Genomic DNA, 25,606 nt, shown 5'->3' with positions numbered 1-25,606 from the left:
CGTAAGACATAATCAACTTTTGTAACCCGCAGTGTGTGGTAACATTACAATTTTTTTCGAAATAAAGTTAAATATATGTAGAAAAGTATTTAGAATATTCATCTGCTTAATTCCATGATGAATTTTGATTCGATAACAACGTTATATAGCCAATATATTCGTAGTTTAATTCAAATTCATTTAGGTTCTTTCAATTTTCCCATCATATGTGATGTGACGAGAGTGTAAAGAGGGCGGTGCTGGATTCGTCGGTGTTGCTTTCTTAAAGACGATCCTTAAATCGATTGTGTGGTAGAATTACAAACTTTGTTTATATAGTTTTATTTGTTATTTATTTCAATAACGTATACCTCAAAAAACAAACATCCATTTAAAGTTAATTAACACTATCTATCAGAATATAATAAAATCTAAATTACTAAAAATGACTTACACGTTGTCACTTTCCTTTAATCATGGACCAGCTCTTAACCATTTCCAAGGTTTAATTGACACAAAATTAATAACCATACATAACATGAGATTGTTATAGTTATAATATACATATATTAAAACAATATCAATTTCATAGCAATATCCGTTTAATAAAATTTACAACGGAAATATTGGTGAAATGTAATATTGTTGACAATTTTGTTGGTGATGTAACGTTATTTTAGCTTCTTTCTTATTGGATGTTTTGCTCAGTTGGTGATTTCAGTGTGTTGGTACTCTCTTCCCTAACATCATTGTCGCTGGTTTAATTCTGCTGATAGTGGGATACTCCCACCGTGTTGGTATATTGTACTCAGTGTATGATTTATTCTCTAAGCCTCTCTCTGGCGTGTTGGTACAACTTGCATTTTGCTATACTGTCTTCGTATTTTGTGTTGGTATTATTAGTTTTCATCATACTGATTTGGAATTTTTGGCGGGTTTTTTACGACGTTCTCAGTATTATTGTTAAGAAAGCAAAATGGAAACAGAAACTGGAAAAGAAAGCTTATCTGATTGTTTCCAACAATTTGGAGAAAATACGTCAATTCACGGACTACGAAACACTACAAAGAGTAACCGAAAAGGACGAAGGTTAGGTGTTTTTTTCTCTCAGAATGTTTAAATGGTCAGGTACAACTAAAAAATCTATTGATCCATCATCATCATTATCGGTCTATAGTTTTAAAATTTATTTTGATTTTGTAATTTATAGTAATTTCTTAGCAGTGAGGACATAGTTCAAATAATACCCAGTAAATACTTTTTAAATATAAATCTTTAATCCCATTAAAAAAATATTGATTTCTGTTAAGCTTGGTTCCCACTAGGACACAACGCAAATGAGTTGACCAATGACAAGCGACAGTCGAATAATCCATCGCTTGTGATTGGTCAACTCACTAAAGCGTGGTTCCCATTAGAACGCAACGCAGGGACGTATCGACGCAAAGTGCTGTATTGCGTAATCACAAGTGAGAACCGACGACGCAAATCAAATCAAATCAAATAAACATTTATTTCTTTCATTCATATTTGAGTAAAACATAATATCTGATATTTGATATATAAATATATATTTTTTTTTTGAGATATAATACAGTAAATCATAATGTATAAAAAAAAGATGATTCGGTTATATAACAAAATGAAAGGTCAATTCACTTGCGTTTCGTTACGTCCTTGTGTTGCGTCACTAGTGGGAACCACGCTTTACAATGCATTACGTCCTTGCGTTGCGTCTCAAGTGGGAACTAAGCATTAGTAATTTTGAATTTATGTAGGCCTATATTTAGCCAATATAAAAAATGCATGTTGTCGCCCTGCTTGTTATAATACTTTTTCCATAGGCCTATATTATATATCCTTTCTCCTAGTTTTTAAAATTATGTGAAAGAATATTAGGAAAGGTTTGTTTACTGTGTTGAGTTAATACGACCACTGTACAGTTTTATTTATATATATATAATATAAACACAACAGGCATAGAACATTAATTCTAAACCGCCCGGTGATATACTGAAATTTAATTAATTAATTTAAAACGATAAAGATGAGGAAATCTGTGAGAATGAGAAAAAGTCGCCCCAACCGAGACTCGAACTCGGACCGCCTGCTTGATATGCAGATGTCCTAACCATCAATAATTAAGAACATCCCTGAAGGCATAAACAAAAGATTATCAAACATTTCTTCGAATGAAACTGTTTTCAATGAATCAAAGAAACCGTACCAAGAAGAATTGTATGAAAGTGGATACGACCACAATCTGAAGTACAACCCGACCAATACCAGCGCGCAAAATAACATGAAGAAGACAAGGAAAAGAAATATCATCTGGTTCAACCCGCCTTACAGTACCAACGTGAAAACCAAAATAGGGCACGAGTTCTTAAAGACTGTAGATGAATTTTCCACATAACCATGAGCTAAGAAAAATATTTAATAGAAACACCATTAAAATCAGATATAGTTGCATGCCTAATTAGGGTCTGTAATATCGGCCCACAACAAAAATGTATTACGTAATGATATGCCCTGTGATAACATCAAGCAATGTAACTGTCGAAATGAATGCCCATTAGATGGGAAATGCCTAACCAGTGGTGTTGTTTATCAGGCTACAGTAACAACAAATGATGATGATAAAGTTGAAACATATGTCGGACTAACCGAAAACACATTTAAATGTAGATATAACGCACATAATAGTTCATTCCGTAATGTTAAATACAAAAACAGCACAACACTTAGCCAGTACATCTGGAAGCTAAAAGATGATAACATAAAGTATAACATTAAATGGCGAATAATAAAAAAGTGTAAACCATATTCCAATGTTAACAAACGATGTAGGCCGAATCTATGCTTACAAGAGAAGTATTATATCATATGCAAGCCTGAAACCAGCTCACTTAACCATAGGAACGAATTAGTCAGTGCATGTAGACATAGGAGAAAGTTTCTATTAAGGTATCAGTAATTTAGATAACTAGATGGTACGCTCGCTTCGCTCGCGTACCATCTAGGTCGTGCCCACAGATGGTTCTCGAATACATAGTAATTTGAGCGTTTAAAAAACTGGCGATTTCAAATGCACATGCAGGACAATAATACATGTTGTTTACATGAACGAATAAATAGACACGGTGATTTATGTACTCAACTAAAATTAGCACCCCGGCAATTACTTCCGAAAAAGAAGTTTGTCACAAAATAAGAAACAAACTGAATTTGTGTTTTGTATGTAACATTTGGGTTGAGGGATGGGGAAGAGGATGGATGCAAAGACGAACAATTTTTAACGATTTAGTAACGAAATATGAATTGTTTTCATGTTTTACAAATAATATACCAGTAAACACAGTAAAACATTGCGATTTAATACTTTGTTGAAACTGTCACCGTCATAGTCGATTGAAATAGTACAGTACATGTAACGATACATCACTAATACGACGTTTATATTTTTTTGAAGTTACATGATTACAAACGTTCAGAAGGAACTGTCAGTAATATATTAAACACCTCTATTCGGGGCAAATCGTAAATTCGCTTTAATCGTCAATAAATAATTATCTAACTCAACTTAATTAGTAGGCGTAATGGTCAAGTGTTTCATAGAGCCAATTATGCTACCCACTACCCAACTTGTATTTAAAATTAAGTTGTTTCCTAACCACCAAAGTTGTTCTGCGTTTAGGGCATGTACTGATCATTCGTACTGTAGGCCTGCCCTCTACTGGCTTTACAACGCTACTCATGCCAGTGAGGGGAGGGTGGTGGTGTTGGTGGTGGTTTAGCTGCAATAATAAAGTTGATTGTACATAATAGACGGCGACTGGAAAGGCTAGCTCATTATGCGTTAAAAAAAAAGGATTCCACAGATTGGGAAAAAATGTATCGAATTTCTGTTATGACTGTACAGTACTTGTCTTTACGACGCCTGAGGGAGGAATAGACACTTGTGGAACAGAGATTGGAATGTTCCATTTATCGCAGATCAAAACATTTGTATAAACGTATATTAAATCTATCAAAATAGTATTTTTTAAAGAAAATCGGCCTGTCTTCAACATTATGATGCTGTACTCGAGCTGTTCAACCGGTTTTCAGCTATTAAAAACAATTATCGTAGGAGGAGATAGGAAAATGCGAAGCATCCTCGCATTATTGTCTGCGGGTATTTTTCAAGTTGGACATCCATTAGACAGTGTATACCACGATCACGAAACACCCCTATTTGGGGCAAATCGTTGAACCTAAATTCGTTTTAATCGTCAATAACTAATTATCTAACTCAATTTAATTAGTAAACATGGTTACATCAGATGGTTAAAATCAGTACCGAAAGTACGAACCAACTTTATATACCATCGAGTAAAAATTCTAGAAATAAACTGCGATTTATCGAATTTTGCCCTTACGTAAATTTATATATAGATAGGAATTTGGTTAACAATAGACTGTCCAGGAAATAGAGACGTGTTGTACTTGCTAATTAGCATACTATTGTTCACATAAACAGTTTGCCTTACAACTTCATTAGAGCTTTTTGTATTCACTTGTGACTATCATTCAGAGCCAAGCACCTGAATATTGAGTTCATACTCATGAAACAGCCCGTAGTGCAATAAAATGTTCAGTTGGTAATTTACTAGCGTCTTTATCATTTATTTATATTTATATTTATATTTGGCTCTAGATTTTGTATCGAGCACTTTCGCTTTCATGATCTGCGTTAAATTTACCACGATTTATATATATATATATATAAACAAATCAGGCAAAGAACATTAATTCTAAACCGCCCGGTGATATACTGAAATTTAATTAATTAATTTGAAACGATAAATATATATATTGTTTTTTTATATATGTATATCTTTTAGGTTGTTTTGGATTTTAATTTTGTGTACTTCGTTCGCAATCTTAACTTACCAAGTATACACGACCGTCTCACTATATTTGACGTTTGATAAAAACACAAAATTCACTTACGAATACCACAAAGCTTTGGAATTTCCGAACATAACAATTTGCAATATAAATATGTTCAGGTAAATCTTTCTTTATATTTTTTATAATTAGTTTATTATTTTGCACTGTATTTTATTTGTTTTATGTTTTTTTTATATTGAATTTTGTTTGTTAATATGTATTGTTGACGTGGGTTTGGTTAAGCACATCTTTTGATGACAGTTTTTTAAACTGTTGCTTTACCTCGACAGACCCCTTCAACTTTTTTGTTTCTGAGTGTCGAAAGATTGAAAATTTTAAAAAATAAAAAAATAAATATACTTGTTGATAAAAAACGAACGATAGTGTATAGAAAAAAGTAGACATGATCTTCCAACAATCCAATTATAGTTAGGCCTGTATAATTTTATTTCGTTATTTTAGGCATATTTACCGCTGGGATACGACATTATAACAACAGATTGGTTCTTTTTTCCTTTATAATTTTTTAAGGCAAGCCAAGATATGAGCACTGTGATTTCCATTAGATTGGATAATAAAAGGAATCTGTATCTGTATATTATTATATTTTTTATTATTTTAATGGGAACTAATGCTTACCAATAAATAAAACAATTAGTTTTCAGAATTTTGGTAAAATGTAATGAAATACTATCGAATTTATATAGTAAGATACAAACAGGTGTATTTACATTCATGCAACTGCTTGAGCACTTTGTGGATATGTGCGGTTTATAAATAGTATTATCTTATCTTACTGTAAACTCTACTATTTATGTTATGCAACTGCTCGGTCTCTATGTTCTACTGTTGTTAATAAATAAGATATCTGTTATTCGCACAGAAACACGAAATTATATACAGATTTCGGAGGCGTTGGCAGATTTTACGAGTACGGACATTGGTATCTAAAAGAACTCTTTCCAGCGATTGGATTGGTACCCGATTTTGAGAAGAAAGTGATGAATTACGAAGGTTACACGGCATCAACGGCCGACGACGAGTTTCCTAGAGGAGGTGATATAAAAGACTTTATTCAAGAAAGTGGACATCGTATCGAAAGCATGCTTAAACTGTAAGTCCTAACCAAGTTATAATTTATGACGATTGTGTGACTTGAAAGTCCTGATGAGTGTTTTATCCGAAAGCTCGGCACTTTCTTTCTGACTGGTTTTACTTTATTGTTTTGATAAATAAATTATCAGATCTATCGAGATAGCCACAGCATTGTCAATGATAATCAGTTGATGCTGGAACGTCGTTACACAACTTCGATCAGATGAACGGCGTTCCATACGTTTGTCTTTATTAATTATGAATACAATATACATTTTTGGAAACGTATTATATAATATACTGAAAAATATTTTTTTTTAAATAACAAATTAAGAGAAATACAATTATTAAACAAAAGAAACTATAACTTAAAATATAAACATAATTAATAATAGTATTGTACAGTAGCAACATTTTCATTCTATTTTTGGTCTAAAATATACAGTCGGAAAGCCGCGTTGGTAACGCATCACTGATTTCATTCATTGTGAGGGCGCGCTTCGTGGAAAATGTTGGAATTTTTGCTATTTTAGTACACTTTGAAAATTGTATAATTTTGATATTAAATGAAATCAATAAACGTATTTCAATAGTTGAACTGCAAGCGTAAATAATGATAAAAACTGTGATCTAAATTCCACAGTTTTTTTGTTTCGAGAAATATCATTATTTTGTGTATAAACTTTTTTATTTATATTTTTTTTTAAATGATGGTAAAAAATCATTAAATTTCATATTTTCTAGATAAGGTTTCAAAGCGAATTTAAAATCCTTTCAAGATAAACTATTAAGCTATCTATTAAAATAAAAATCTAATTTTAAGCTTTCTTGGGATGCAACTCCCACTAATCAAACCAAACCTACTACATTTCTGTTCAGTTACGATCGAAAAACCGCCATTTTGAAACTTTGTTTACGTTTTACGAAGCTGGTACGAATCGACCCGGACCGAATCGTGTCCCTGTTTAATCCGGTTGTTCATGCAGGCGTACTGCGTCACAGGCCTAAGGTTTCAATCTGCTGCCCGATTATTGTTCTATTTGGTTTCTGAGCTAGGAAAGGCCTACTTAGACTAGCTACTATAATTACTTACTTAACTTCTAGCCTAGCTATGCCTAAAAATAGTATTTTCTAGGCCTAGTTAGGCTAGGTAATTCTGATAGTAGTTTGTGTTATAGTAGGGCCTATAGTAGCTGGAGTAGAAGTAGACATAATCTGGGTATTCCATAATCTAGGCTGGTAGGTCTATCCCAGCTCATATACCAAGCAAGAAGAAGCCTGAAGAAGAACCTAGGCCCAGAAAAAATTACAAAAACTGTTAAAAAACAATAAATTGAAAAACAAAGTGCCAAAAGATAACCCATTTTCAATTTATATATAAATATGGTGGGGAATGTTATTTATAAAATCAGGCATCTTTTGTTTGAGAGACTCAACCATGTATTTTTATATGGTCATGTTTTTAAAAAAGATAATTATTAGCCCATCATTTACTTGAGTATTGTTAATTGGTTGGTACTTATCAGTATATCAATATCTGGCAGTAAATGTCACACTTGTATACAGAAATATTCTATTACTTTATTAGATACAACTTACATTTCACACAAGCAATACATTTTTTCTTTTTATGTATACATATACAGAATGTGAAAAAATACAACCTTTCAAACAATTACTGTACTGATACAAATAGTAAATACTACTGTATATAAAAACTTTTAATAGCACCTTGTTCATCAGACATAACAAACTAGCTAGGCCTAATACTGTAAATATAAAATATGCCACCATATGTACTTTTTGAGATATCATTTTTACTTGAGTCTTACTGTTGTACTGATTTTATGATTGTTTTATGTTTATATTGTATGCATCTGTGCGACTCTGGTTAATAAAGTAAATCAATCAATCAATTGCAACTTAATTTATATCTTTATAAAAATTTACTGATCTGAAACACTTCTACAACTTAAATGAATATAAATGTATATGTTATATTAGCGAATAAAATGAAAAACTATCAGCAATGATATTGAAATCGAGAAAACCACTTTACAGCTTCCACCGTCCAACCTCATATTGAAGAACGAGGTAGAAAATCTTGATACCAACAAAAAACCTGAAATGAAAATGAATAGCTGAAATGTAAAGAACTATTTAAATAATTGTCACTATGACGAAAACATTTTCTTAAATACTGTATAATTATATAATTATTCCACAACCTGAAAACATATTCAGATAAAATATGACTGTACTGTAGGCCTACCATAAAAAAGCACTAAACACAAAACTTCCTTGTGTCTGTATATTTATTGTATAATTATTAATACAGTAAATAAATTGTACCCATCAGTTGCCAATAATGAGGATATTTAACTATATGTCAGGCTGCGATTGGCTTAATTATCTTTTTAAAACCTTCCCAACGCATCTTCAATATAGAGTATAGGATTAACGAAACTTTAATAATATTAAATTGTAACTAAAGTATTTTAATTATCAACATGTTACTAAGGCTAAGCCTAGGCCGATATTACGACAACGATCCACCAGGTCGTGCACAACCACACCTGCAACAACCACAACCAACACACGACGGAACTAGTGCCGCGAGACGTAACAATTATGTGAAATGAGGACCTTTTTTAAAATGTTCGCTGTAGGAAGCTTAAATAGGGTTTCAAGCCAATTTTAACGTAAAACAGACTATTGATACTTACTCTATCCATATACGCCGATTTTTTGGTAATTCACTGTATGGGATGCAAATCCCACTAATGGAAAATTTGTAAACAAACACAAGTTAGAAAACTTCAGCTTTGACGGCTGCACACGAACTTTGGAAAGAAACTGTCACTGACAACAAATCCAACAAATTATTCCGAAAATTAGGTGACCTGCGACATCTTAAACATATAAGGAACTGATCTTACCATATATGGTTAATTTTTCGCCTATTAATGTTTATTAAACAGCTATAAAATGACGTATACTTTATGCTAATGTTTTCGCGCGAAACGTTGATGCCTCTGTGCCGAGAGAGGGCTTCTAAAATTAATGACGTCATGCGAAGTCGAAAATTTCGCGATAACGGTCATATTTCCCAACGCGGCTCTCCGACTGTATACAATGAGACAATCTTTGTTAATATACATAAACAGATGGTTATTATGGAAAGCCAAACCCGCCAAAAATACATAATACATACCATCCACCAATAATTAATTCGTACAAAATTCAAACCATCCAATTCACATAGTATCTACACCATCCAATACAATGTGTGACCATCTACCACTAGCCCAAACGACAATACGCCGAACAAACTACCCATAACACAAACCATCTAAAGAATGTTGAGCTCAGGCAGCAATAATTGAATTAATCTAATAGTGGGGAACCTAATGTAATTCCGTGAGATTTTAATGCTCAAGTTGAGTTCTTGGCAGTTTTGGAATCCTTGGGATCAGCAGAATTCATTGCAACAGGGGGCCAATTTTTCCCGACCCTATTTTGGCCGCCATCTTGGATTTCAAAATGGCCCCCATTTTTTACTCAAAACTGATAGTAGCTCCTATTTTAAACCACGTACGAACGTAATTTGTGTGATAAATCTTACAATATTATGATAAATCAGTCCAATGGTAAAATTTATAATCATAGCATATGGCAGCCATATTGAAATCCAAGATGGCCGCCATTAAAAACGTATATAATGTATGCATTTTATAGTCAGGGTCCTCATGTATTTCCGTCAATAACTTTACTTCCGGTCATTTTCTAACAAAATGTTGCATTATAATAAATATAAATATGTATGGTCTCAGCAATTTGAGACCATTTTTAAATTTCAATGACCAGCCGTTTTTTAGATACAATGCAAGTCAAGGTCAAAGGTCAATAGTGCAGAAAAATACCATTTCCTATTACATTTCGTAAAAATGTTCCATTACAATGAATATAAATATATACGCTCCGAGTATTTTGATACCAATATCTTGTTCATAGACCAAAGGGATACGGAGATTGGGCGCCATTTTGATCTTGGGGCTGTTACCATGGTTACGGGATCGTGAAAATTGGTTACCTAGCATTTTTGGTATCCTACCACCATATTAAAGAAGTGAAATCTCACTTTGGGCATTAAAATCCTACGGAAATACACGAGGACCCTGACTATAAAATGCATACATTATATACGTTTTTAATGGCGGCCATCTTGGAATTCAATATGGCTGCCATATGCTATTATTATAAATTGTACCATTGGATTGATTTATCATACTATTGTAAGATTTATCACACAAATTACGTTCGTACGTGGTTTAAAATAGGAGTTTTGAGTAAAAAATGGGGGCCATTTTGAAATCCAAGATGGCGGCCAAAATAGGGTCGGGAAAAATTGGCCCCCAGTTGCAATGAATTATGCTGGTCCCAAGGATTCCAAAACTGCCAAGAACTCAACTTGAGCATTAAAATCTATATAGGTTCCCCACTATAACGTTAATACAAGTATATATTAGCCAACTCATTTATCAACATTTCATGTTGTTCATGAATATTTCAAACAAAGCATCTTAATTATAGTTCATCGAATTATAATTCTAATACATTGCCTGTTTTATACACCGTTCGTCTGTTCAACAGTTTAAACAACTGTTTTGCACACGATACGCCCGTTCGTGAGTTCAAACCATGATATTTGAAGCATCGACTTTCCAAACAGCGATTTTTCGCACCGAACGTATTTTCTTGAGTTAAAGTGGTTGCATTTCAATCACTTACTTTCGATTGGCCAGTATTACACACCGTTCGCTTGTTCGTGTTCAAACCATGATATTTGAAGCATCGACTTTCCAAACGGCGATTTTTCGCACCGAACGTATTTTCTTGAGTTAAAGTGGTTGCATTTCAATCACCTACTTTCGATTGGCCAGTATTACACACCGTTCGCTTGTTCGTGATTTCATGTGATAACATTTCATTCGACAACTTTTCAAACGTTAGTTTTTGGCTCTGCTCACGTATATGTCAGTTGATATACTATTTTTTAATTTTCATACTTTCCATAGTCAGTTTTGTACATCATTCGCATTTACGCATGTAAAGTGTAACATATTTTATAACAATAGTACAAATTGTTCAACAATTTATAGACCCTAAATAGATTAATTAGTTAATTAATTAATACTAATACAATAATATTTGTAGGTAATTTTTATGGGTTAAATTTGATTCTGTATGCTGATTCATTTGAATACTACTCATCACCTCGGGAAAGTATCGGATTTCGAATTGCTGTGGCGAATAAAGATGACCGGCCGAACGTGCTGGCGTCGGGGATGGATGTGTCGATAGGTACAGAGACCCAGATCACACTTCGAAAATCAACAGTATGTATTAGTTAGACAATATCCGATCAACATCATTCTCATCTTTATAATTTATCAACATGTTTTTCGACATTTTTACCATCGTTATAATTCTCACTATAAACAAACATTGTTAGCGCATCATTATTCATTCATACAGTATTTATCAATTATCTCATTCTTCCTGAAACGTTTTCTGTATTGATTAATTTTCTCTATAGAAATTTCATCTTTTGTTCAAATAAGTTTTTTAAATCCGGGCTCATGAACATCTTGGTGGTACAAATAATACAAATTACTGGATTTGTTTTTGTCTTGAAAAAAAACCAATTTGAAATCATGGCCACATTACAGGTTGTTAGTCTACCACGTCCATACGGTAATTGCATCGAAGATGGTGATCTTTCATTCCTGAGTGGACCATACACACGAAATAAATGCCTCGTAGAATGTGAATCAAAATACATGGCCAACAATTGCTTATGTGTAACGTTTTATTTACCAAAAGGTGAGTAAGACGATCTGGAACGTTAGATCATGCGCACTGTCGGCGTTTCGATTTTTGTCTGAAAACTACATGATTGAGTACAATTATTATACAAATGAAACGCCATACGTACCAACATATTTATGTTTTTGCTAATACTAATTCAAATCACGGTCTAGAACCTAGAGTATGTGCACGTGTGCTTCGTCGCTCTATAACTATTTAATTAGTATGCCATTTAAAAATTTTGAAATTTAACATTTCTTCCTTCGCTCTAGAAACCAACGTTTCATTTTGTTCACCAAAGCAACTAACTGAGTGTTATACATCCACCTACAGTAAGTAATACTAATATACTATTATATATAATATTATACTAATTATACTATTAATATTAATGCGCTTACTGAAAGTTACATTTTTGTCTACCACAGTGAAGTTTAAATCTATGAGACGTAGTATTTGTGACTGTCCAACGGAATGCTCTGAAGATGTAGTCTAGTAGGAAGGAGGGGTCACCGTGCACCCCCATGATGTATTTTTTTAATGTACATTTTTGTAATCCTGAATATATGTAATTAACATTTTTTGATGTTCCCAAGACGAAATATTGTCCCATGGGGTTTTTTGGGGGCCATTTTGGTGGCCATCTTGGATTTATCAAAATCATAAATATAGACGGTACTTGACAAAGACTGATCATAGAGGTCTGATTTTGGTCTTAAATTAATTGTTCAGAATATGCACATTTCTATGTACTATAATGAAAAGTTTTCGTTCAAAATGGCCGTAAATGCCACTTTTGACCTTTGACCTTGTTTTTACATAAGGGTCATATCTTGGTAACCCCTGTTCATAAAGATTTTATTTTTGTCTTAAATTGTTCAGAATATTCATATTTATATTAGCTTTAATGGAACATGTTTTTTAAATTTGACGGGAAATATCATTTTTGACCTTTGACATTATTGCATAGCGATTTTCGCAATAATTTAGACTATTTTTGTATTCGACCTATATCTTGACGAGTGATCATAGAGGTTTGATTTTGGTCTTATATTGTTCAGAAAATGCACGTTCCTATCTACTATAATAAAACATTTTCATACAAAATGACCAGAAATACGACTTTTGACCTTTGACCTCGTTTTTACATATCTTCGTAACCAATGGTCATAACGATTTTATTTTTGTTTTAAATAGTTTGGAGTATCCATATTTATATTAGCTTTAATGAAACATATTTTTGAAATTTGATGGAAAATATCACTTTTGACCTTTGACATTATTGTATAACGATTTTCGCAATAATTTAGACTATTTTTGTATTCGTTCTATATCTTGACAACCAGTGGTCATAGAGGTTTGATGTTGATTCTTTTAATGTTCAGAATATGCAATTTAATAAAACATTTTCATACAAAATGGCCAGAAATACAACTTTTGACATTTGACCTTGTTTACACCTGAAGGTCATATCTCAGTAACCCTTGGTCATAAAGATTTTATTTTTATATTAAATTGTTCAAAACATACATGTTTCTATCCACTCTAATGAGTATTTATTTCAAGAAATGGTCATAAATTTTAGTATTGTCACATTTAATCATTGACCTCAATTTTTTTAAAGTTTGCGGTACACCACGTATATTAATTCTGAAAAGAACTGTTAAGTTTCTCGACGTTTCGATCAATATGCTTTGATCGTCCTCAGGAGTGAGGACCTCAATTTTCACAGAATTCTTATAGTAAGAATTTTTCTGTTTTCAAAATAAAACTATGTATATGTAGGTCTATATAAACTACTCATTCAAAACCCATTTATCAAGTTACTGCAATAGATTTTCAGTCATCATCCACCTCAAATTCAATTTCTTGTTCATCATCTTCATACTCTTTCAACTCCATGGTCGTTTTCTCAACTAGATCAATAAGATGGGCTGAAAGAATAGGACCGCATGACCAGACTGTCCTGTCATCATGCCCTTGTAGTTCATTCATACTAGTGTGATATCTTGTTTTAATGTGATTAAATGACAGTTTGGCACGCCATACATCAGGAAATTTCCAAATAAGAGGAAGTGCCTTCATCTAACCCTCTATGGTCAAATGTATAGAGGACATATTCCTGGTCAACTTCATGATATACAAATTTATGTTTCTGTCAATCCCCGTCAGACTGAGTTTCTGACCGCCGTAAAACGTTTAGAAGCATGCACTGCTGAGATTAGGACATGGATGGGCTTAAACTTCCTCAAGCTTAATGAAAAGACCGAGGCGATCGTATTTGGAGTGGAGTTGCGTGTTCAATTTAAGATCCTGCTGGTGCTCCGATGCATAAATAGTTGCGCTTTCAAATACCTCTCAGAATGATTGACAATCAATAAGAGAAAGCGACTGGACATTCAGAGGCGCAAACATAGTTGGGGAGATCGGACTTTCGGTATTGCTGGACCTACAGTAGGTTCTGGAACCACCTCTTTGAACATTAAACAAACATCATTATTGAGCACCTTCAAAGTCACTACTCAAAACTCACATTTTCTGATATTTTTGGTAGCACCATGAGCAATGACTGTTGGAATGGCGCTATATAAATCGAATGATTGATTGATTGATTAGTAGCATCTTCTGACCGCTTAGTATTTATTGTATTACTGTACTGAATACTCAGTAAATGGCTGTAGACAGGCAGCCCAGATACATTTGGTTAGATGAGCTAGGTACCAATATCTGACTATTTAAGTGTGTTGATTGGAGGTCACTTGAAGTCAACGTAAATGGAAGTCTGCCGGGTACCCCCTGCTGCGTCTATACCGGGGGACACGAAAGGTGCTAACAAATCGGCACCAATTAGATGAGGGAGATACCACCTAATTTCACCACCAAGGGATGCCCATTTGCATCCTATATACCAATATCATATCACCAAACATTTTGTCCTCTGCAATAGGCCCATCAGATCCCCCGAAGGAGGGCCTACAAATGGGGATAACATAGCTGAGTGAGGTACCACTCAAAATTAATGCCAAATGAACAAGTTGTGTTCATACAATACTAAATGGGTAACGACAGACTAATTGTCTGCTGCACTGCAAGTGCCAGACACCCTAAAGTTCGACTAGAGACCCCCCTTCCAACAACTGGCCTAGATTAGATATTGTAGATACCACCAGTAGTAGAGCAGTTAATGACATGAGCTGTGCATTTTATTACCAAAGCATGAAACTTGGCACAAAGTTTCTTTGATGTATATAGATTCAAAATATCTGGGGGTGCCAAGTGTCCAACGTCCGGTATGGCAGCCATCTTGATTTCAAAATGGCCACCATAAAAACAAAAAAATGTTCATATCTTGGCAACTATACACATTAGAGAATTAATTTTTGTCTTAAATTGTTCACAAACTATATATTTCTATTTGCTCTAATGAAAAGTTTCGTCCAAAAATGACCGGAAATGACGTTTCTTACAGTTTGACCTTTGACCTCGTATTTGTATATCTCTGTAACTACTGGTCATTTTCAATCGATTTTGGTGTCATTTTGTTCAGAATAAATACATTTATATTTGTAGTAATGAAACATTTTCACATAAAATGACCGGAAATACAATTTATGACCTTTGACATTAATTTATTGATTTTTAATTATGTGAATATACTGTAGGTGGTTTTTGTTGGTCTAAAGTGCACCTAATTTTGAACTTTAACCTGATAGGCGTAATTATATTAAATAATTAATGGACTTAAATTGTATATAGTACATAAAATTGGTAAACATTGTGCTGGCACCTTCTGATTCGCTAAAAGTTTTAATAGTTTGACAGAGGAAATAACATACATGTTATTGAATACCGTAAAACCTCGAAAAGGTGATAGTATGAGCTTCTTTTCGAGACAGACTGTATTTGATTGTCAAATGAATAGTATGATGATCGTGTTTATATAAATATATTATTAATGACCTTACAAAGAACCCTGTCTATTTCAACAATTAAGCCACAGTTATTCTACAATTTATTGTTTTCCAAGTGGTAGGCCTATTTTGATTGCATCTTATTTTTGTATGCTTCCTCGTTTAATATGGTCCTAACCCTCCTTCTTTGTCTGTGGATAGTCTTATGCACCCTTCTTTGTCTGTGGATGGTTTTACACCCCTTTCTTTGTCTGTGGACGGTCTTATACCCCTTTCTTTGTCTGTGGATGGTCTTATACCCCCTTCTGTGTCTGTTGATGGTATTACACCTCTTTCTTTGACTGTTGATGGTATTAAACCCCTTTCTTTGTGTGTGGATGGTCTTACACCCCTTCTTTGTCTGTGGGTGGTCTTACATCCCCTTCTTTGTCTGTGGATGGTCCGATGGTCCTATACCTCCTTTTTTGTCTGTGGATGGTCTTACACCCCTTCTTTGTCTGTAAGTGGTCCTATACCCCTTTCTGTGTCAGTGGTGGATGGTCTTACACCCCTTCTTTGTCTGTGGACGGTTCTACACCCCCTTCTTTGTCTGTGGATGGTCTTACACCTCTTTCTTTTTCTGTGGACGGTCTTATACCCCCTTCTATGCCTGTGGGTGATCCTACACCGCTTTCTTTGTCCATTGATGGTATTACACCCCTTTTTTGTATGTGGATGGTCTTATACACCCCTTTCTTTGTGTATGGATGGTCTTGCACTCCTTTAATTTGTCTGTGGATGGTCTTACACCCCCTTCTTTGTCTGTGAATGGTCTTATACCCCCTTCTTTGTCTGTGGATGGTCTTATATCCCCTTCTTTGTCTGTGGATGGTCTTCTCCCCTTCTTTGTCTGTGGATGGTCCTACACCCCTTATTTGTCTGTGGATGGTCTTATACCCTCTTCTTTGTCTGTAAGTGGTCCTATACCCCTTTCTTTGTCAGCGGATGGTCTTGCACCCCTTCTTTGTCTGTGGACGGTCCTACGCCCCCTTCTTTGTCTGTGGATGGTCATATACCCCTTTTTTTGTCAGTGGATGGTCTTACATCCCCTTCTTTGTCTGTGGATGGTATTAAACCCCTTTCTTTGTATGTGGATGGTCTTACAACCCCTTCTTTGTCTGTGGATGGTCTTACACCCCCTTCTTTGTCTGGACCCACTACTTTGATTGATTAAATTAGACATTGTTTCTTGTATGATTAGGAAACCAAGACCTTTAAAGTGAAAGTTCACAGGTGGATGCCTAGGTCTTGTACAGAACAGTATATTGTAGGTCCATGTCACTAATTTGAGGATTACTTGAATAATTATATTGAGATGTCTTTTACGAATTGATTTAGTTCGGATTTTGCTAAAAAATCAATGACTAGAGAAAATCGAGGAAAAGGATTCAGATGAAAGGTTTACAGCAAAGGCCCATTACCATAAAAATGGAGTACATTTTTTTAGATGCAACGAAAAAACGATTGACACATCACAGTTTAGCAAACATGTCGGCATAGATGAGCTCAGTGATCTGTCATACTTTATGCCTATCCTATCACATCAAAAGTTAAAAATTCAGAATAATAATTCCGTGTCATTTATTTCGGTAAAAAAATTAGGTGCATTTATACCAATTAAACCACATACAGTATGTTCACATAATTATATATGTCAAAGGTTATAAATTGTATTTCCAGTAATTTTATGTGAAAATGTTTCATTACTACAAATATAAATGTCTCTATTCTGAACAAAATGACACCAAAATCGATTGAAAATTATCAGTAGTTACTGAGATATACAGATAAGAGGTCAAAGGTCAAACTGAAAGAAACGTCATTTCCGGTCATTTTTGGACGAAACTTTTCATTAGAGCAAATAGAAATATGTGGTTTGTGAACAATTTAACACCAGAATCAAGTCTCTACTGTTTATAGTTGCCAAGATATGAACACTTTTTGTATTTATGGTGGCCATTTTGAAATCAAGATGGCCGCCATACCGGACGTTGGACACTTGGCACCCCCAGATATTTTGAATCTATATACATCAAAGAAACTTTGTGGAAAGTTTCATGCTTTGGTAATAAAGTGCACAACTTGGCTATTTTTATGGCGTTAACTGCTCTACTACAGCAGCCAATGTTATATGATTTAGCACATTGTAAGAAATACCAAATGACCTATTACAGACTATCTGTACACTGCCTTGGCCCTGGCAGACCCCTCTAAAGTTCGACTAACAACCCCCTTCTCCCAACTAGCCTAGCTTAGATATTGTAGATACCACCAGCAACCAATGTTATATGATTTAGCACATTGTAAGGAATACCAAATGACCTCTATTACGAACTATCTGTACACTGCCTTGGCCCTAGCAGACCCCTCTAAATTTTGACTAGAGACCCTCTTCCTCCAACTAGCCTAGCTTAGATATTGTAGATACCACCAGCAACCAATGTTATGATTTAGCACATTGTAATGTAAGGAATACCAAATGACGTATTACAAACTATCTGTAACCTGCCTTGGCCCTGTCTGACCCTCTAAAGTTTGACTAGAGATCCTCCTTACCATAAGTATACCATACGTAACCTTAGATATTGTAGATACCACCAACAATCAATGCCAACATTAAAATTCTTTCGGAGATTATGGCCTTGTGAGAAACACTCATCCACTAAATGTAAAAAATTACGTTATTGCTGTACGGAGGATTGAACCAAATGATGTTTCTGTTTCGGGTTTTCTTTTTGGTTACTTGTTCAGGTGTAGCTCATGTTCATATCCATTATTTCTAAGTGCTTCTTGGTACTGAGGTATTGCTGCATTAAACGAATTTTCATCGGATGAGATGTTTGAGAGTCGTTTATTTATTGCTAGTGGTATATTGCGTAATTGATGGCCGATGATTACTTTCACGGTGTACATATAATGGTGTATTGTTTGGTTTGGTGTATATGGGTGGAAGGTACCTGTCCTCAGATCGAGTGTTATGTCAAGAATACCATCCACGTGTAAAATACAATTATTCCCTTTTCTTTCCCTAAATTTTCCATTATTTAATGAAGAATAGAATTTGATTAGAATGTATTTTTGTAGCCGTCTATCAGTACTGTTTCCAAAATAAATTAAGATTATGAAGATGTTGACATTAATTTTGTTATTGTCTCTTCCAATTGGACAATAAACACATTCTATTGGATAAAAGTAGTCGTGGAAGGTGTTAAATGTGACAATTGATAGTAACATTTATGATCATTGTTTTAAATAAATATTCATTAGAGTGGATAGAAATATGTATGTTTTGAACAATCTAAGACAAAAAAAATTTGTTACCGAGATATGACCCTCAGGTGAAAATAAGGTCAAAAGTTGTATTTCATTAAATGTTATATAAATATGGATATTCTGAACAATTTATGACAAAAATAAAGTCTTTATGACCAGGGGTTACCGAGATATGACCCTCGGGTGGAAACAAGGTAAAAGGTCAAAAGTTGTATTTCCTGCCAACTTTAAAAAATATGTTTCATTAAATCTTATATAAATATAGATATATTCTGAACAATTTATGACAAAAATAAAGTCTTTATGACCAGGGGTTACCGAGATATGACCCTCGTGTGGAAATAATGTCAAAGGTCAAAAGTGATATTTTCCATCAAATTTCAAAGATATGTTTCATTAAAGCTATATAAATATGGATACTCCGAACAATTTAAAACAAAAATAAAATCGTTATGACCATTGGTTACGAAGATATGTAAAAACGAGGTCAAAGGTCAAAAGTCGTATTTCCGGTCATTTTGTATGAAAATGTTTTATTATAGTAGATAGGAACGTGCATATTCAGAACAATATAAGACCAAAATCAAACCTCTATGATCACTCGTCAAGATATAGGTCGAATACAAAAATAGTCTAAATTATTGCGAAAATCGCTATGCAATAATGTCAAAGGTCAAAAATGATATTTCCCGTCAAATTAAAAAAAACATGTTCCATTAAAGCTAATATAAATATGGATATTCTGAACAATTTAAGACAAAAATAAAATCTTTATGAACAGGGGTTACCAAGATATGACCCTTATGTAAAAACAAGGTCAAAGGTCAAAAGTGGCATTTACGGCCATTTTGAACGAAAACTTTTCATTATAGTACATAGAAATGTGCATATTCTGAACAATTTAAGACCAAAATCAGACCTCTATGATCAGTCTTTGTCAAGTACCGTCTATATTTATGATTTTGATAAATCCAAGATGGCCACCAAAATGGCCCCCAAAAAACCCCATGGGACAATATTTCGTCTTGGGAACATAAAAAAATGTTAATTACATATATTCAGGATTACAAAAAAGTACATTAAAAAAATACATCATGGGGGTGCACGGTAACCCCTCCTTCCTACCCTACTAATGTGTACAAAACGTCGATGTCGTTCAGTTCATTTCCCTCACCATTAATTGGAGAAACACTGCATACACTACTACCTGAAGAAAACCAGACGATCATAGCAAAGGCAATGGGCTCGTTAGTTTGGTAAAGTATATGATACCAATTGGAGGGTTTGGGATAAATAAATCAAAAACCGATTAGTTGTATAATTGATCAACATTTGAATTTAAAAATCGATTGATAAAATTAATTCTCTTTGGGAAAATGAAAAACCAGATTGAATAACAGTTTTTTTACTTCTATTTTTTAAAGCCAAAAACTGAAAAACAAACTATACGATGAAGATTTTAACAGTTGCGTCAATTATTGGAAAAATGTCACGTGGCGATTTATAATCAATACAAACCCTTCAGTAGAACCGCTCAACATGTGCTGGCGTCTTCACACCGTATTGTATAATTTAGAATTACACATGAGATACATCATATCAAGGCATTTGATAAACACCATTTATCTTTTGAAAAAAAGTGAACCGCATGATAACAGTTCGATGTTTGAAGCCAAATCCGTTTATAAAACATTTCAAATCGAATCCGGTTTTGTCGAGGAACTCGAACAAGAAATAGATATGTGTGTCAAAAAAGCATTGCCACCTGATAAACATTATAATAATATAAACAATACCTTTTATAAAAACATATTTCACGAAGAATTGGATACAAGGTTTGATTATCTCTATACATATGTTTACGATTTGTTCTCAACAACCCTTGGTGACGTCATAAATGGACAAAACAGCAACTCAGAGATAGTCAAGAACTACATCCAGTAAGAAAGTATAGTTATCATAAGATGATTGAATACATTAGAAATAGAATCCGTGTACATTTTCCTAAAATCTACAGAAATCTTTCTAATCAACTTCCAAGCTTCCGACATTCCACCCGATTCTGTGGCTGTCAGCAGGCTCTGTGGAACTGTATTAAGTACTTTTAATACACGATATCTCTGTCTGTCATTTCTATTTCCATTATTCATTCGACTTCAAAGTAGATCTTCAATTATTTGTTATTTTTTGACATCCATGTCTCCGGGGCTGTCGATTTTTGTTTTTTGCAAAACTGTCTTTTCCATCTATGTGTCCAAATGAAAGTGTTATTGGGTTAATTTTGTTCAGCAAATTACTCTTCTTTCGGCTTATTTCTTGTAGTAATAGTGACATCAGTTCTTATCATACTCCACCAACATTACAACACCATTATTGCTTCAACCTGTTTCTATAATATTCAATGATTATTAAATAATGAATTTTTTCATTACAATTTTCTTTTTTAAGAAACAACTATGGTCGAGTTAATATTTATTTTGACACACTGAGAGTTGAGGAGTTGACAGACCAACCACGCTACGAGTTATTTTCACTCATATGTAAGTAAAGCTCTGGCTGGATCAATGTGTTGTTCTGTCTTTTTCGATGTGTGAATTGTGTGTGTTTTACGCATGTTGTTAATATAGTGGAGTTAAAATAGTGGAGTTGTGGCTTGGTGGTGGTCATATATATTATATTTATTTTAATAGTGCATGCATTCAATCTCTAACATCATACCCATAATTTATAAACCAGAAATAAAGCAACTGTAATATAAAAACAAATAAGTGTACAATATGCGTGGACAAATCTATTTTATCATAATGTTATTTTTGATAATTGAGACCACCATACATATAGTTCTATTATTATTTACATTAAATGTGTTTAAGAGATTTTCCAACTTATTCCCTCAGGTGATTTCGGCGGTTCTCTTGGTTTGTTTTTCGGAGCCAGTGTTGTGGCAATATTTGAGACTATTGAATTCTGGTGCATCCGTCGATGTGGTAGTAGAGTACATAATGAAAAATAAGAAGTCCACAATACACATTGTTAACATTTTGTTTGGTCGAAATAGACATGTTGGGTGTTGATGCAGTTACGAAATGTTGTCAATTCTTTATCTCTGTTCATCCCAGCTCTAGAATCCAAAACTAAACTGATTTTTAAAAATGTTTAAAATATATGAAACTCGCTATGTAAAAGTAAAAAAAAAGGGTAAGGAAAGTAAAAGTAAAAAAGTAAGGTTTTAGAAAATTGTTATACATTAAATTATTATGTACTATAGTAGGCTACAGGTTTTTTTTTTTAAATGGCCAAAATATCGACTTTTTAAAATTCAATTATTATGCAATAATATTGCCATATATACACATATAGTCATAGTAACCAGTTATGTCAAAAAATAAAAGGGTCGAAATTTGGTCACTTTTTTTTATTGCCGTATAGCCTATGCGCATATTTCTGTATACCGCAAACTACAAAAAAGCCTATTCAGAGTTGTATTTACAATACTTCCAAATCATAATTTGTGTATCATTTGTTTTGCTTTACTCGAGGACGTCCGAAAAAAAATGTATTGCTCGAAACTTTTCAGAACTGCATACGTAATGTACCAACAATTTATATTTTATCTTTGATGGTTTTTTTGGGGAGGGGGTGGGGAACCATGTCTACTTTATATTCTAAATCGTAATTGTTCTGCTATTTGTTTTACTTTACTAACATTTTTGTTAACTTTTTGTATTGTATATAGGCGATATCTTTAATACACAAAGAACATAGGTTCTATGCTACTGCTGACGCGTAAAGTCACTTTCGATCGATTATCCATGAAGTGTCATTAATGTTTAAACACGTACATTATACTAGACACGTAATCCACTGTGATGACGTCTCGTTCACAATAATGAACCGATAACAAAACCACGTGCTGTGTGTGAACAAAAACAACACAGAAGGTTATTGGCTGATTTCCGCGTCTCATAATTTAATATCGAACGAAACAAACTGCGTACGTGCGCTCTTACTATATACACACGCCGTAAATATTACTATAATAAAGTCAATTGCTGTGTGTGTACGTGAAAAAATTAAATTGTTTCAACTGTTTAAAATCATCATGCTGTGTCCAGATCACCATTTATCTACTGTACATCATCACTGTTCTTCTATGGCTGGTGTTCCTTCATTCTTAAAAAACCTCACATGTGGAGGATTGTCCGCAATCATAGCCAAAGTTGCCGTGGCACCTCTTGAGCGTGTACAGCTGTTGCTGCAGGTAGGCCCTTATTAGAGCTTAGTTATAGGGAGGCTAGTGTAGTATGTAAACATTTGGCTTAGCTATGTAGGCCTAGGCTTAAATCTATTTATTAGGGATAGGTCCTATAGTATAGGATGGATTTATTAGTAACAACAGGCCTATTTAGTATTTTTAGTAGTACTACTATAGTACTAGGCTACTCCTACCTAGCTAGGCTAGGGCCTAGGCCCTACTTAATTAGTACTAGTAGAATAGGATAGGCGACCATACTATTACATAGGATAGGCCTAGTAATAACTTATACCTATATTTAGTAGACCAGGCTAAGTCTATGCCAAGGCGCCCCCCCCCCCACCCACCCTAGGCCTAGTTATTTGAATAATACATTATGATATATATAATATAATATAAATATTTTCTCTGTTTTATACAGGTACAGCCAACACTTTCAATTCCACCAAACAAAAGATACAAGGGACTTATTGACTGTTTGGTTAGAATTCCCAAAGAACAAGGCTTTTTCTCACTATGGCGTGGTAACACTGCCAATGTCATACGCTCTTTTCCAGCACAAGCCCTTGGTTTTGCTTTTAAAGATAAATACAAAGTAATATTTCTAGATGGTGTAGACTACAAAAAACATTTCTATCGCTACCTATTTGGTAATTTAGCCGCAGGGGGTGCAGCTGGTGGGACAGCGATGTGCTTTGTCTACCCTTTGGATTTTGTTAGGACTAGACTTGGCGCGGATTTGGGTAAAAATGCTGCAGATAGAGAATTTAAAGGACTATTAGATTGTGCCAAACGGATATTTTATTCAGATGGTGTTATTGGATTTTATAGGGGATTTTCAGTTGCGATTTATGGATTTGTACTCTACAGGGCTGCATATTTTGGCATTTATGATACGCTGAAAGAATCTCTACCAGAATCGAGGAAATCATCTATAGCGATCCAGTTAGCAATTGCAGAGTTTGCGATGATATTTAGTCAGATTAGTTATCCGTTTGATACGGTAAGGAGAAGGCTCATGATGCAGAGTGGTAAACCCAAGTCCGAGATGATTTACAAAAGTGCAATGCATTGTTGCCGCAAGATATACTACGAGGAAGGGCCAGAAGCATTCTTCAAAGGGATTGTTTCAAACTTTTTGAAGAGTACAGGGAGTGCATTAGTCTTGGTCATGTATGACCAACTACAACGAATTATTTGAATGCAAAGTTTTAAAAAAATCAGCGGCAATCTGCACAAAACAAAGCTACTGTATGTTTTGGGAAAGATTCAGTAGGGAGGTTTCGCAATCTTACGAATACGATAACGAAAACGGATACGTCACGCACACGTATTCGTTTTCGTAAGCCATAAAAAAATCTGTTTCACATGGCAACGAAATATTGAGGCACGTCCAAAATATGACTGCGGTAAATTTGAGCGAAGCTCAGGTACGTGTTGCTTGGTGCTTCGCTGCCTAGGCCTAGCGTAACATCAAAGTGAGTGAGGACTTTAAAAACTGCTATTTATCTAAATTGACCTGGCATTTTAGTAAATTACTTTAGTAAATTACTTTCAATAAATCTATAATTATATTATAATCATGAATCATTCCTAATTCAAATGCAAAATGTGCAAAATAGATCAAAAACTATACTCGTTTTGTGGTTACGAATATGACTGGTGATATTCGTCAACACGAATACGCTTTACGAATATGAAATGGGGATCAGCTCAAAAGTTTCACAAATGTATGACGTATCCGTTTTCGTTATCGTATTCGTAAGGTTGCGAACCTTCCCTATTAAGTTACACTTCTATGAAGTTAAATGCTTTAACACAGCTGAAAGTACCATTGGCTTGTACTAAAGGGAAATAACTGCACCTCCACCCCTTTTTAAACTTTCTTGAGTCCTCTACACAACCCCAAAACCATGCATACTATAATGTGTAGCAGGTTGAGCTTCCCATACTATAAAATCTTATATCATGAAGCTATAGGTCCTGAGGTTTATACAAGGTCCTGAATAACTTTCAGATTTGTAGCACAAAATGTGCACATTTAATATGAATATTTATGGGAGGAAGTACTACAATACAGCTTTTCCTTCCTTTAATTGTAGCTTGCAAAGAAGACCCTTGGCGATAAACCATAATATTGTTATTCATAAATTAATACTGCATATTGTTTTCTTTTTTCTTTGTTTCTTCTTTTTTTGTTAACACTCTGCTTAGTTTATAGCATTATATTTATACACGAAAGCCAACT

General features: G+C 34.1%; 2 protein-coding genes across 2 annotated transcripts; both read left to right on the top strand.

The window, feature by feature from the left end:
• Positions 1-20,252: 20,252 nt before the first annotated feature.
• Positions 20,253-22,305, top strand: LOC140061982 (uncharacterized). The gene is made up of 4 exons (XM_072108021.1): positions 20,253-20,359; positions 20,528-21,043; positions 21,552-21,643; positions 22,001-22,305. The coding sequence occupies exons 1-4, from the start codon at positions 20,253-20,255 to the stop codon at positions 22,114-22,116; spliced, it is 831 nt and encodes a 276-aa protein (XP_071964122.1). The 3' UTR covers positions 22,117-22,305.
• A 951-nt stretch (positions 22,306-23,256) lies between these two features.
• Positions 23,257-25,487, top strand: LOC140062278 (ADP/ATP translocase 1-like). The gene is made up of 2 exons (XM_072108422.1): positions 23,257-23,364; positions 23,780-25,487. Exons 1-2 carry the CDS (start codon positions 23,257-23,259, stop codon positions 24,557-24,559), a joined length of 888 nt encoding a protein of 295 aa, XP_071964523.1. The 3' UTR covers positions 24,560-25,487.
• The last annotated feature ends 119 nt before the right edge of the window (positions 25,488-25,606 follow it).

The sequence above is a fragment of the Antedon mediterranea genome, chromosome 11 (assembly GCF_964355755.1).
Source record: "Antedon mediterranea chromosome 11, ecAntMedi1.1, whole genome shotgun sequence".
Classification (NCBI taxonomy): Eukaryota; Metazoa; Echinodermata; class Crinoidea; order Comatulida; family Antedonidae; genus Antedon; species Antedon mediterranea.
Note: the sequence above shows the minus strand (reverse complement) of the source record. Positions and strands in the feature narration are given on the sequence as shown.

What these genes read in the sequence shown, in the direction of transcription:
- LOC140061982 (XM_072108021.1), top strand. Translation starts at nt 20,253, where the DNA reads ATGTCGTTCAGTTCATTTCCCTCACCATTAATTGGAGAAACACTGCAT. An exon ending in ATAGTCAAGAACTACATCCA is followed by an intron (nt 21,044 to 21,551) that starts GTAAGAAAGTAT and finishes TTCTTTTTTAAG; the next exon opens with AAACAACTATGGTCGAGTTA. An exon ending in CGAGTTATTTTCACTCATAT is followed by an intron (nt 21,644 to 22,000) that starts GTAAGTAAAGCT and finishes TTATTCCCTCAG; the next exon opens with GTGATTTCGGCGGTTCTCTT.
- LOC140062278 (XM_072108422.1), top strand. Translation starts at nt 23,257, where the DNA reads ATGGCTGGTGTTCCTTCATTCTTAAAAAACCTCACATGTGGAGGATTG. An exon ending in GTGTACAGCTGTTGCTGCAG is followed by an intron (nt 23,365 to 23,779) that starts GTAGGCCCTTAT and finishes TGTTTTATACAG; the next exon opens with GTACAGCCAACACTTTCAAT.